This window comes from Cavenderia fasciculata, assembly GCF_000203815.1.
Source record: "Cavenderia fasciculata unplaced genomic scaffold Scf_Dfasci-F-a-11f03.f1-5, whole genome shotgun sequence".
Taxonomy (NCBI): domain Eukaryota; phylum Evosea; class Eumycetozoa; order Acytosteliales; family Cavenderiaceae; genus Cavenderia; species Cavenderia fasciculata.
This window is the reverse complement of record NW_004457718.1, coordinates 881,321-895,036: the sequence shown is the minus strand read 5'-3', so window position 1 is coordinate 895,036 and position 13,716 is coordinate 881,321. Positions and strand designations below refer to the sequence as shown.

The window sequence follows — 13,716 nt, the reverse complement described above, 5'->3', positions numbered from 1 at the left end:
TCACTCTAGAGTTAAATTTATTTGGACTGTAAGAATTGATTGACCAAGGCAGCTACCTCATAATAAGAAAAATAAGAGAGATGCTCGACGAATCGTTTGTTTAACTTGTTTCTAGGGATCATATCGTTTTCTAAAAAGTACTGAACAATCTCTTCAGTATTGGCATGACTTAAACACAAAGCAAACTCTGTGCATCCTTCTGACCGATTTTGATGAAGCCATTTGATAATCTCTAAATTTCCTGCTTTTGTAGCAGCATCATCAATCGCATTCGTTGAACATTGTTCTTCTGTTCGAAGATTATAATGTAAAAACTACAAAAAAAAGAAATAAAATAAAAGAAAAGGTTAATTGATAAATAATAATATTCATCTTTCTCTTTTTCTCTTTTTTTCTTTCTCTCTATTTACTTTAATAATTTCAAATTGACTATGTAATGCTGCCAAATTAATTGGATAACCTTCCCATATCGATGTATCTAATGAAAAATGTTGATGCAAATATTGAATAATATCCAATCTTCCATTTGAAATTGCAAATCGAACTGCAGCAGCTGAACATTGAGCATTTAGTTTATCGCGTAGAAATTCAATCAACTCTATCTTGCTGTTATTTCGAATTGCATAATCTATAGCATCTCTTGAACATCCTTCAGTTCTATTTTCATATAAAAACTATAGTAACAAATAAGTTTAGGTTAGTAAATGTATATTAATTAATTAATTACTACATTAATTATTAAATTATAAATTTATACCTTTATAATTTCCATATTAGAATTACCTGAAGCATAGTCTATAGCATTGGTAGTTGCACCTTCAGATCTATTTTCATGAAGGTATTTAATTAAATCTAATTTTTCATTTCCTCCAAATCTAGCAGCATTATCCATTGCATGAGTAGTTGCACCTTCTGTACGATTTTTGTCAAGAAAGATAAGAATATCTAAGTTGTGAGCATTATCCATCGCATAGGTACTACATCCTTCAGTTCTATTTTCATGAAGAAACTATAATAGTTCATTGGTTAATTAGTACTCTTGATCCGTTCCATTTCAATCAATATATAATTTATATTTTAAATACCTTTAATATTTCCAAATGGCCTGACGATGATGCATAATCCATAGCATTAAAAGTACATCCCTCTGTACGATTATAATGTAAAAACTAATAAAATAATAAAGTATTAGTATTGTTATTGTTCTGATATCTTGTCTTTGTAATGCTATATATATAAATACTTTGATAATTTCAAAATGACCACATTCTGATGCCAAATCAAGAGCATCAGTTGTACATCCCTCAGTTCGATTATAATGAAGAAACTATAAAATTGATTGATTAGTCAAAATGGATGATTCGATATAACTATTATTATTATTATTATTATTATTATTATTATTATTATTATTATTATTATTATTATTATTATACTATACTAACCTTTACAATCTCTAAATGACCATTTGACGCTGCACCATCAAGAGCATCGGTTGTGCATCCTTCTTTACGATTAAAATGAAGAAACTATAAAAAACGACAATAATTAATCATTTTAATAAAATATATATACTTCATGAAGTATATTAATCGTTCATACCTTTACAATCTCTAAATGACCATTTTCTGCAGCATTGGAGATGGCTGATTGAGTACATCCTTGAGTTGTATTCTCATGTAACCAAGTTACAATAGATAAATGGCCATTTTGAGCAGCCAAATCCATTGCACTACAAGTAGAGGTTACACCTCTAGAATGTAGTAGCTTTACGACCGATAAATGACCATTTTGAGCAGCACCATCCATATCTTTAATTTTGAAGTTTGGAAACCTAGACAAGATATGATTTATAATGTCAATGTTACCAGACTCTACAAGAGCAGTATCTAGATACGAATAGTATCTATGAAAGAGGTGCCCTTGTTTGTTGTCGGTGGCGATTGGATCATAATCAGGTGACCATTTCAAAAGTTGTACGAGTGTATCCAATGTTGCATTTCGATGACCACAATACTTTGTAATTGAATGCATTCTTCTTTCAAACAATACTGCACCACTATCCTTGTCGGGTGGTAAATAATGTTTGATAAAGTCCCATGGCATTGCATAACGAGCAATCATACCAAGATGAGGTAACTTTACAATATCTCGACCTTGTAAAGATCGATTTTTCTTTGGATCCTTTATATCAATTCCTCCTATTTGTTTTGATATTACTTGTACATGATTGAATATTAATTGTCTAATGTATGATTGTGCAATGATACTATGAAATGTATTAATAGTGGTGGTCATTTATGTATTTGTGTATCTATCTCGTACATTTTCAAAAGATTTGAAAAAAAAAATTTCTATTCTTCAATAATGATAACAAAAAGAAACAAGAACAACAAAGACTAATTAATCATTATAATCATTATTGAAAATGGACCGATACCAGATGACAAGACCCATTTCGAACATTAATTAGTCTTTGTTGTTCTTGTTTCTTTTTGATGCACTCGAGGTGGAGATTGGCCTTTGCAGTCAAACAGGCTTGGTCTTCATCGCGAAGAGCATTGATGTCAATGAGGCGAGTACAACAATCAACTGCAGCAGTATTAGAATCATACTACAATTTTAAGTCACATCAGAATGTTTAAATTCTTAAAATTGGTTCTTCATTATACCAAATGCTAATACAAAGCAAAGAGTTATGCACCATTCGCGAGAAGTATGTACCAAAGAACATCAAGTTATATATATTATAGAGTAAAAGAATGAATATATCAATGATCCAACAAGATTCAACAATAGATTTTGGAAGAAAGAGTGGTTAATAAATATTGTAAGTAACGTAGCATTAATTAGGTATCTTGACTCACAGGTTCGTCATTACATGGTCACAGTCAAATGGTTAAATAGTAACAAGTTTTAATATTTGGATACATCACGCAATAACCACCTTATAGGTATTCATTGTCCGATACACATATTCATCTACTCTAACCAAGTCACCACCATTTCATTGCTCTTGTTACAACTCTATTTCTTGGTGATGACTTGGTTAGAGTATTTGGTCAGTCGCCACGGCTCTCCTCTCTCTTGTCACACTTACTTAATAAAGTAAGAAAGTACAACATTAAGGGTAAGATTTAACAAATAATATTCAATAGATAATTTTTATTGTATTCTACTACTTACAACTTGTTGGTTCAACAGGTTTTAAATTATTATTTCAAAATGTACATAGAAAACTATAATTTTAATTATAATCTTTTGGTTTGACTAGTTTGTTATCCAATAGATAAAGGACTGTATTCAAATATGATCGAGGTGATACCAACACTTGCTCTGTACATCCCTCTGTTCTATTTAAATGTAACCACTAAATAATTAATTAATATTAATATTAATATAAATATTTAGTTGAATTATATAAGTTACAACATACTTTAACCATCTCCATTTTACCCTTTAGTGCAGCTTTATCCATAGCATCAGTTGTACATCCTTCTGTTCGATTTAAATGTAACCACTAAAATTAATAATCAAAGAGAACAGAGAGAAAAAGAAAGAGAGAAATTAATTATTTTAATTTATATTTATATTTGCATATTTATCTATTTATAGTACTATAGATATACTCACTTTAACAATGTCAATATGACCATATTCTGCTGCATTATCCATTACCTTGGTTGACCATATATTAATATTATTGTTGGATGCTGCTGAACTGTAATGTTGATGTAAATATTGGATGATATCCAATCTTCCATTCATCGCAGAATAATTGGCAGAATCAGCCGTACAAGTAACACCAAGATGATCATGTAGAAATGAAATAATTTCAATATTGCATTTATGATCACTTATAACATTATCCATAACTTGCATTGTTGTACATCCTTCTGTTCTATTTTCATACAAAAACTATATATAGTAGGTTTAAAAAAAAAAAAGAATAATTAATAATTCATTAATTAATTTGACATGGGTAGATAGATAGATAGGGTACTTGTAAAATATTTAAATGGCCAGAGTAGGCAGCACAATCCATTGCTCTTTTAGTTGCACCTTCAGTACGATGGAAATGAAGAAACTCTACTGTATCCAATCTACCAATCAATGAAGCAGTGTCGATGGCTTCTTTTGTGCATCCCTCGGTACGATGTGTATGAAGATATTGAACAATCTCAAAGGTTTTTGCATGATCCATTGCACCAGTACTACAACCCTCACTTCTATTCTCATGTAACCATTTAACGACATCCAATTTACCACATCCACTAGCATTATCCATAGCTTGTTTTGAGCATCCCTCTGTACGATGTGTATGAAGATATTGAATCATCTCTAAACTATTTGCTTTATCCATTGCTTGTTTTGAACATCCTTCTGATCTATTTTCATGTAGAAACTAATAATATATTGGGTAAATATAAATATAAATAAATAAATACAATACATCTATTATTATTATTATTATTATTTAAATAAATACCTTTACAATTTCTATATAACCATTTGCAGCTGCCTTGTCCATTGCCTCGTAATAGAATGGATACCCATTTTCATGTAGAAACTAAATAAACATTAATACATTAATATAAATTCATTGTTTCTTCTATATTTGTATATTTACCTTTAAAACATGTAAATGACCTTTTGAACTTGCAATAGTACTAGTTTCATAATAATTTGATTTGCCAATATTTGAATTATTATTCATTTCGTGCAAATAAGTGATTACATTGAGATGACCATAGTCTGCAGCTATATTGATTGCATTGACTATAGTATTGAGTGCAGGTTTCTTGAAAGATTGTAATAGTTGAACGATTGGTAGACTGCCACTGACCACTGCACTTTCCATTGCATTAAACACTCCAATGTTTGGGTACTTCTTGATAAGGTATTCCAATATATCATAACGATTATTACTTGCCAACGATGATACTATACCCCAATAAGAGTTTGGATCAAAATCAGGTGACCAATCATCAATCAGATGTATGAGAGTTTCCAAGTTTGATCTTGTATGTTTACAATAGTGACTGATTGCATTACCTCTTGTTTTCATTGTCATCTTGATATTAATATCAACTGCTTTATCATTGTCGGGTAGATAATGTTTGATAAAGTCCCATGTCATTGCAAATCTAGAGATCATACCAAAATCTGGTAACATTACAATATCACTTCCTTTTAGTGATTGTGTTTCATGTCCTCCATGTCTTCTTGCACCAACACCTTGTTTATATATCGATATGTCTCTAACATGATTGAATATTAATCTTTTAATAACTGTTAACCTAAACAAATTAATAAATGTAATATTATTATTATTATTATTTGTGATCACCATGTTCATTTCATTAAATATAATCATCAACTTGTACCGCATCCATTCAGATATCTCATATGAAAATTTCTTTCTAAATTCTGGATTCATAGTTTTATGAAACTTTCATTGCCGATTTATTATTATTTCCACCCTTTTTAGTGTTGATCTTTGGCAGTCGAAATGATTTAATTTATAATGGGTAGCTGGTGCTTTCACCAGAGGAATGGAAGGATGGAAGGGTTAATCTTGTCCAACATCCAGGAAAAATTCTGATTTTAGATTAAAATATTTTGTTTAGTTGTCAACTATTAAAAATAAATCCATTCAATTATTATTTTAATCTTCTTATTATTATTATTATTATTATTATTATTATTATTATTATTATTATTTATGGATTATTTGGTTGATGATAAATATTGACCTAATAAATGTCTTAATTCATATTCTTGATTATAGTATGACCGATTGTTGTATATGCGTTCAATGTGATATCTAGATACCATGTTATTGTCCAATACATATTTTAAAACATGGTAGAAATCGTCGGTTGTTGGTGCCTTTGAATGTAATACATGTCGAGTACATCCCTCTGTTCTGTGTTTATGAAGAAACTGTATTATTTCCAATCTATATGTTCCATCAATCGCATCAGTTGTACATCCTTCTGTACGATTAAAATGTAGAAACTTGACCACTTCGAAATGGCCTCCTCGAGCAGCTTGATCAAGAGCAAAGGTTGTACATCCTTCAGTTCTGTGTTTATGAAGGAACTCTACTATCTCCAAATATCCTTTTTGTGCTGCATGATTCATCGCATAGTTTGTACACCCCTCTGTACGATTAGTATGAAACCACTAAACAATAACAATAATAAAAATAATGATTATAATTAGAATCTTGATGAAATTGGTGATGGTTATGATGTATTACATACTTTGACCATTTCGAGATTACCTTGTTCTGCAGCTTCATCCATTGCATAGTACCAAATACCATCATCTTCATCGTCACCTTCATCGCCATGCTCGTGAAGAAACTGGATGATATCCAGTCTACCACGACCCACCAGATCATTGATTGTCGATCTTCCACTTCTAGCACCTAAATTGGTAAATAGAAATTCAACCATCTCTAAATCAAGTACTCCATGTATTGCATTTGACAAACATCCTTCAGTTCTATTATCATATAAAAACTATATAAATAAAAAAGAATAATAAATTATTAGTAAAGTAAAGTAAAGTATACTTTATATTATTATTATTATTATTATATATTTACCTTTACAACATCAAAATGACCATTCTTGGATGCCCTATCAATGGCAGCTGTTGAACAACCCTCACTTCTATTTTCGTGTAACCATTTGACGACATCTAATCTACCACATCCACTAGCATAATCCATAGCAGTTTTAGAGCATCCCTCTGTACGATGTGTATGAAGATATTGAATCATCTCTAAACTTGATGCCAAATCCATAGCACAAGTTGTACTTCCTTCACTTCTATTTTCGTGTAACCATTTTACAACCTCCAAATATCCTTTTTCTGATGCTTTATCCATTGCAATTTTTGAGCATCCTTCAGGTCTATGTTCATGTAGAAACTAATTAAATAAATGATTGGTTAATATTATAGTAATAATTTCAAGATATTATTATTATTATTTATACATACTTTAAGTATACCTAATGAACCCATAGTAGCAGCTCTATCCATTGCATCATGACTCACTGCCATACCAGTTTGATTATAATGAAGATACTAAATACAAAAGAGAGAGAGAGAGAGAGAGAGAGAGAGAGAGAGAGAGAGAGAGAGAGATAGATAATGAATAAATAAAGAATATTTAATTTATATTATATTATATTATATATATATCATATTATATTATATTACCTTTACTAAACTTAATCTACCACTTTGAACAGCAGCTGAAATTGAACCAGTATATTTAAATCCTTTGTCTGTTAAATATTCGACAACATTTAAATGTCCATTTGATATAGCCTTGCGGAAATCAAAAGTATCATCTTTCAATCCACTTCTTCCTCTATTAATAGAATCTAATGACTTTAATATTGGTAAATGACCAGCTTCAGATGCTTCTATTTTAGCATCAATTACAATATTGATATTTGGATACCTAGTGATAAGATACTCAAATAGATCGACATGACCAACTGCAGCAATCGATGTAACCAATTGTGAATAATATTCTATTGATAAACCAGCATTCTGTTTTTGTTGATTTGAATGTGGTTCTTGAGGATTGTAATCAGGTGACCAATCATCAATCAAATGTTTGAGTGTATCCAACCGAGCATTTCGGTGACCACAATACTTTGTAATTGTATGCATTCTTCTTTCAAACAATACATTATCATTCTCTCTTGATGGTAAATAATGTTTGATAAAGTCCCATGGCATTGCATAACGAACAATCATACCAAGAAAAGGTAACTTTACAATATCTCTACCTTTTAACCAAATATTAACATTCTCATCACCATCATTATTACTATTATTTATTTTTTGTTGTTGTTTTGATATCTCATCAATATGATTGAATATTCTTTTTCTAATGATTGATACTTTGAATATACTATGAAAGGTTGTTGTTGTGGTTGTGGTAGTTGTATTCATTTTTCTTCTTATCTTTTAAAACAAACTAAAATTTAACAAGAAATACCTTTTTTGCAAAGACGACGATACTGTATCTTTGACCTCAGATTTTATTATTTTAATATAATCTAATGTCTCTCATATCATATTCGATTAATGTCAAACGACTATATAACAACTTTCAAGATGTGTATGTATTTGTGTGTGAATAAATACAAGAAGAAGATATTGTAACAAACATGTTATAACTAACGTTGATTGATTGATTGGTTTTGGTTTTGTAGAGTAAGCAAGATTGATTATTACAATCAAAGATGTCAAACACATTTACATAGATTAATACAAAGAGTACAAGCTGTTGGAAGTGATGCTGATCAATCGCGTCTAGCAATACTACATTATGAATTACTCGATGGTATAGATACTATAAACTATCAAAAATCAAGACCTAGAAAACAATATATCATAAACAAAAATAACGATCAACAAGAAGATAAAGATGAAGCGAATCAAGATATTGGTGAAGATGACGTCGAAGAAGATGAAGATGATGATGATGATCAAAATATAAGCAATGATGTTGATTTATTATCAGTTAAAGAATCATCATCAACAACAAAGACAAATAATAATGGTGGAAACAATAGAAGTCCAATTGGTAGAATCATTCATCATATCAATATGATAGAATCATTTTTAATTGAAATGAATAATATTAAAACAGATGCTCAAAAGATATTATCTACAACTTTATCTTTAAATCAAAATGAAATATATGTATGTTTACACCAAAAAGAGAGACCTATCTACCATCCATCCATCCTTATTTACTTTTTACGTTTTTTTAGAAAATGAATGATAGAGGTATAAACAATGTAGAAGTATCATTATTTGATTTTATAGATTTTATGTGTTGTACATTGACCAATTACGAACAAGACTTTCAAATGAAACAATCTATAGCAAGCGATCTAACAAGTGCCAGTCAATTAACATTTGATATTCTATCCAATGTCATTTTGTTATGGACCCATTCACCTTTAATCAATGACAGTCAATTACAAAATATAACCTCTAGAATGGAATTACATAATGCAATGAATATCAACTCTTAAAAATAATAATAATAATAATGTGATCCAATGATCCCATTTTTTGTAAATATACATATACGATGCTTAGATTAAATTATGATTGATTTCTATTATTACTTTTTCTTCTTATCTTTTAATAATGATGAAGAAGAAGAAGATTTAGTTGTAGATGTTTTGTTGGATTGTTTGACTTCTTCAATATTCTTTAATTTGTTTAAGAATCTTTGTTCAACATTTTCCATTAACCAATCGTGATTGATCAATTCAATGTTTTCACGTTCGTTTGTGTAGAGTTGAGTGATTGGTTGTTGTTGTGGTGGCACACCTTGTTCGAGTTGTGATGCGTATAGAGTCGAGTTTGGTTGATACTTTTCAGCGAGGAGGATAGAGTTGATACCCTCCATACCAAACCAACAGAGGAAATACCAACTGAGTGAAGACACATAGGAAACGTCGAGTGATGACATTTCAATACCACGTTGAAGGAATGTCTTGAAACGAATGGTCAATGGGAAGAATGGAATCTTTACAGCAACAAATCCAGAAAAGAAATGGTTGACCCATGCCATCAAACCAACTTGTGGTACAAAATTTACAATATTACCTTTCAACATATCAGTCACTCCCGATTGATCTTTAAATGCATTACCCAATACTCCCATTGGATTTGATGATGTATTTTTTTCTTTTGCTATTAATATTCCTGTTTCCTAAATGATTATGAAAGAAAGAAATGATTGATTAGTTTCATTATATATCTATGTCTCTAAATATCATATTATGTATGATATACTATACTCTATTTGTAAAATATTGTTTTCTTGAATTAAATGATTGATATGGTATTCTATTTGAATTGGTTGCTAATCTTTTTGCTCTAAGTATTGTTTGTCTAATAATCATTCATTGTGTGTGATTAGTAATCGATCTATCTATCTATCTATATCTATTCTTATATCTATCTATCTATCTATCTAATCAATCATCTCTTATCTTTCTTACAATTCCATTATATTCTGTAGACTTTGTTTTCTTTCAGTTTGAGACATCAAGTTTGCAATGTTAAACTTTAAAGCACTGACGAATATCAATATAAGTGCAATAGGTATAACTACCCAGTTTCTAATAGCTGGGTCTAATACTAATGCCTCTTGTACATTCATCTTTATTCTCTTATTACTCTTATTCTTCTTTAATTTAGCTCTAGAGACGAATGATCTTCAAATTTTGTAAGAGTTATGATGTCAAGATGACTTTGAAAATTTTTTCCTCATTCATTTCATGGATTGTAAATTAAATATTAATAAAACACAAAAGAATAATAAGATCAACTCTATTAAGCTTTATAAAAAGTAGTCACTGAGTAGAATGTTAAATATATATTTAATGTTTGTTTGATTGATCGATTTCAAATTTAATATTTTTCAATATTATTATTATTATTATTATTATTATTATTATTATTATTCATTTGGATGAAAGTTGGATGAAGAGGATGAAGTTGGATGAAGCTGGTGGGAAAGGAAAATATATTATTTTTATTGATCACTATCTTGATCACTGTCTTGGTCATTATCTTGATTATTATTTTGATTATTATTTTGATTTTGATTATTATTATGTTTTTTTGGATGATTTCCAAAGTAAGCACGGCTGCTAAAAGGATTTCGTAAAGTGGTTGATGAAGTTGATGTAGTTGATGTAGATAAAACACTACTTGTAAAATTGGTAGGTGAGAATGGTGAGAATGATGATGGTGGAGGTAATGGACTAGATGACCCAGTTTGATGATCAGAAAAAGAATATGAATAATGATCATCTTCATCTTCTTCATCATTATCATTATCATCTCCACCACTACCACCACCACCACCATATCTAGCTGTTTTTCTATTTTCTGGTAAATCTTTATCAATAATACTATTATTCTTTTTTCTTTTTCCAGTTACTACTACAACCTCCATTGATGATTGATTATTATTATTATTATTATTATTTTGTTCATTTTCAGATATTTCTTTTGGAACGTGGTAACCACAATATCTTCTATTCTTTGCTTTGGAGACTGGAACATTACACTTTTTACCAACTATTTTATTGCCAACTTGATGATCGGTAATATATTCACACCATTTAAAATCAGAGTTTGGATCCAATGGTGCATGATGCCAACAGTATTTACAATTGACCAATGATTTACTCTTGCACAGACGGTTCTTCCCAAAGGCTGCACAGTGTCCTGGTTTGGCAACTGGTGGGGGTCCTTCGAAATTATACTCGCCAACCTTTGGATCCTCCCCACTTGCCAACCTTTCATTAATACCAGGATTAATATGTAATTGTGCTCCTAGTCTTCCTTCCCTACCTTTTTTTCTTCCACCTCTTTGGCTTGGTTTGTGTGATGTTGGTGAGGGTGTTGGTAGAGGAGTAGTGGGAAGAAGAGGTGGTGGAGGTGGTGAGGGAGTTGGTGGAGGTGATAATGGTAATGTAGGTTGTGGACGGGTTTGTTGTGTTGATGTTGTTGATGTTGAGGACCTAGTTATAGGATAATGTATAAATTGTAATGGGGTTTGTTGTGGTGGTTGTGAAGGTGGATGTGGAGGTGGAGGTGGAGGTGGTTGACGTACAACTGAATGATGATGATGATGATGTTGATAAAGTTGATGACTATTAAAATTTGGGAAATGATTTTGAGAAGAAGAAGGAGGGGGAGGAGGAGGATAAACTCCACCATGAGAAGATGTATTGGGAGGTGATGGGAAATTGGGTCTTGGGGGTTGTTGGTGTTGTTGGGTTTGGACTGGCGTTGATTTTGATTTTGGAGGTGGAGAATTATTTAAAGATGGATACACAACCGTGGTTGGTGATGATGGAGGTGAATATCTTGGTTGTTGTTGTGGTTGTCTAGGTTGGTCATTATTATTATTATTATTATTATTATTCCGGCTGTTGTGGTGATGATTATGATGTCTACTACTATTAATAGTTGGCAAATCGTATTGATGATATTCTTCATATTGATAAGGAGTATTTTGATGTCCAGCAGCAGCCGCTGGTGGTGGTGGAGATGAATGATATTGATTCTTGTATGTTGTTGATGATGAGGATGATATAGGGTGATGAGTAATTGGTGAAAATCTTGAATTCAAAGATGTTGTTAAATTGGGATTAATGGGAGGTGATGAGGTTGCTGAATTTTGAAAAAAAAGTGGAGGTGATGAAGTTGCTGAATCTAATTTAATTAGATTGTTGTTGTTGTTATGGTTGTTGATGTTGTTTGATGATATTCTTGTTGTTTTGGATTTCCTTTCAATTATTATATTAATACTATTATTATTATTATTATTTTCAGATTCATTGTCTGAATCATCTTCAAATGAAAAATTATTATTATTATTATTATTATTTTGATTATTTTGGTTATTATCTTTTTCATCTAAATTTTCAAAGATTAATAATTTATCCAATAAATATTTCTTTTCTTTTTCAAGTCTGTTGATTTTGGCATTTGATTCTTTGGTTTGATCATTATTCTCTTCTTGTAAATGATTATATTTTTTAATCAAATCTGAATATAAAGTCTTATAATCTGGTGGAAAGGTTTCTAGGGAAATAAGATAAAAAACAAAAAACAAAAAGATTAATAAATAAAGTTGATCAATAAATTAATTTTGTTTTTTTTAAACGGATTTTTATTTGTTCGTACTACTTACTGTCTTCTTGGTTATATGGTTCCATTTTTGTTTAAAAAAAGGAAATGGGAAATTAAATAAAAAAGTATCTTTACTCTCCTCAAAAAAATAAATAAATAAATAAATAAATATATTTAGCCTATTTCAAAAAGTTAAAAGGATATAAAATTAGTAAGATTGATTGATTTGTTTGAATAGAAATCCCAAACCAACTGGGTTGAAATGGCCAATTAATAATAATGATTGATTGATTGATTGATGGATAAATATATTTTTTTAAAAAGGTGTTTGGAAATGTTTGTTTGATATCGTTTGTTCTTGGATTTGTTTAGAATAATTATTAATAATTATATTTTATCGGTTTTGTAATTGTTTGTTGTTTTAAAGTTTGTTGTTGTTGTTGTTGTTATTGTTATTTTAATCGTAAAACAAACTCGTTGTCATAATCCAATATATTTTTAAATAATCGATTGTCAAATGGCATGGCAGTGTTGACACCCAAAACAACAATATTTTCAAAGATAGGTCCTTGTTCCCCCCTCCCTTGTAAACGTCTGTAGTTTGTCATTCCCAACTCATCTGTCAAAAGATCTCAAAGTAGTTGATAGTATAAAGGATTCGGTTACACTAAAAAATTGACAATTGGATTGGTCTGGAATCCAAAAAAAAATAATTGGATTGGTGAAGGTAGGTAGGTATGGAAAGGGATTGGAAGATATGGTAGGGGTACGGAATAAAATACAGTCAAGAAAGGAGGAATTAGAATAGAGAAGTAGTAGTAGAAGTAGTAAAGATACAAAAAAAAAAAAAAAAAAAGAGTAGTCAACTTTTAAAAAACAAAAAGTGTGTTGTTGAACAACAAACAAACTAAAAGAATGAGTAAACGATTTAATAACAGACGAACCAAGGGTAAGAAGGGAGCAGAGAGGGGGTGATAAATGGATCGACTTTTCTTGGAAGGTTTGTTG

At 30.3% G+C, this 13,716-nt stretch overlaps 7 protein-coding genes across 7 annotated transcripts; 1 reads left to right on the top strand and 6 right to left on the bottom strand.

Moving 5' to 3' along the window:
* Positions 1–17: 17 nt before the first annotated feature.
* DFA_00320 (uncharacterized protein) lies at positions 18–2,298 on the bottom strand (the record flags this gene model as incomplete). Its single annotated transcript, XM_004357979.1, has 7 exons — positions 18–314; positions 411–674; positions 758–1,009; positions 1,086–1,169; positions 1,244–1,327; positions 1,446–1,529; positions 1,603–2,298. 7 exons carry the CDS (start codon positions 2,296–2,298, stop codon positions 18–20), a joined length of 1,761 nt encoding a protein of 586 aa, XP_004358036.1.
* A 949-nt stretch (positions 2,299–3,247) lies between these two features.
* Positions 3,248–3,882, bottom strand: DFA_00319 (uncharacterized protein; the record flags this gene model as incomplete). Its single annotated transcript, XM_004357978.1, has 3 exons — positions 3,248–3,370; positions 3,437–3,520; positions 3,634–3,882. The coding sequence occupies 3 exons, from the start codon at positions 3,880–3,882 to the stop codon at positions 3,248–3,250; spliced, it is 456 nt and encodes a 151-aa protein (XP_004358035.1).
* Positions 3,883–3,964: 82 nt separating this feature from the next.
* Positions 3,965–5,440, bottom strand: DFA_00318 (uncharacterized protein; the record flags this gene model as incomplete). The annotated part of the gene is made up of 3 exons (XM_004357977.1): positions 3,965–4,405; positions 4,490–4,570; positions 4,631–5,440. 3 exons carry the CDS (start codon positions 5,438–5,440, stop codon positions 3,965–3,967), a joined length of 1,332 nt encoding a protein of 443 aa, XP_004358034.1.
* A 167-nt stretch (positions 5,441–5,607) lies between these two features.
* Positions 5,608–7,983, bottom strand: DFA_00317 (uncharacterized protein; the record flags this gene model as incomplete). Its single annotated transcript, XM_004357976.1, has 6 exons — positions 5,608–5,637; positions 5,836–6,189; positions 6,270–6,530; positions 6,617–6,943; positions 7,015–7,101; positions 7,237–7,983. 6 exons carry the CDS (start codon positions 7,981–7,983, stop codon positions 5,608–5,610), a joined length of 1,806 nt encoding a protein of 601 aa, XP_004358033.1.
* Positions 7,984–8,093: 110 nt separating this feature from the next.
* On the top strand, positions 8,094–9,077 carry DFA_00316 (uncharacterized protein; the record flags this gene model as incomplete). Its single annotated transcript, XM_004357975.1, has 3 exons — positions 8,094–8,152; positions 8,277–8,739; positions 8,811–9,077. 3 exons carry the CDS (start codon positions 8,094–8,096, stop codon positions 9,075–9,077), a joined length of 789 nt encoding a protein of 262 aa, XP_004358032.1.
* A 92-nt stretch (positions 9,078–9,169) lies between these two features.
* tmem111 (uncharacterized protein) lies at positions 9,170–10,219 on the bottom strand (the record flags this gene model as incomplete). Its single annotated transcript, XM_004357974.1, has 3 exons — positions 9,170–9,766; positions 9,855–9,948; positions 10,059–10,219. 3 exons carry the CDS (start codon positions 10,217–10,219, stop codon positions 9,170–9,172), a joined length of 852 nt encoding a protein of 283 aa, XP_004358031.1.
* A 375-nt stretch (positions 10,220–10,594) lies between these two features.
* DFA_00314 (uncharacterized protein) lies at positions 10,595–12,794 on the bottom strand (the record flags this gene model as incomplete). Its single annotated transcript, XM_004357973.1, has 2 exons — positions 10,595–12,660; positions 12,770–12,794. 2 exons carry the CDS (start codon positions 12,792–12,794, stop codon positions 10,595–10,597), a joined length of 2,091 nt encoding a protein of 696 aa, XP_004358030.1.
* Positions 12,795–13,716: the final 922 nt, after the last annotated feature.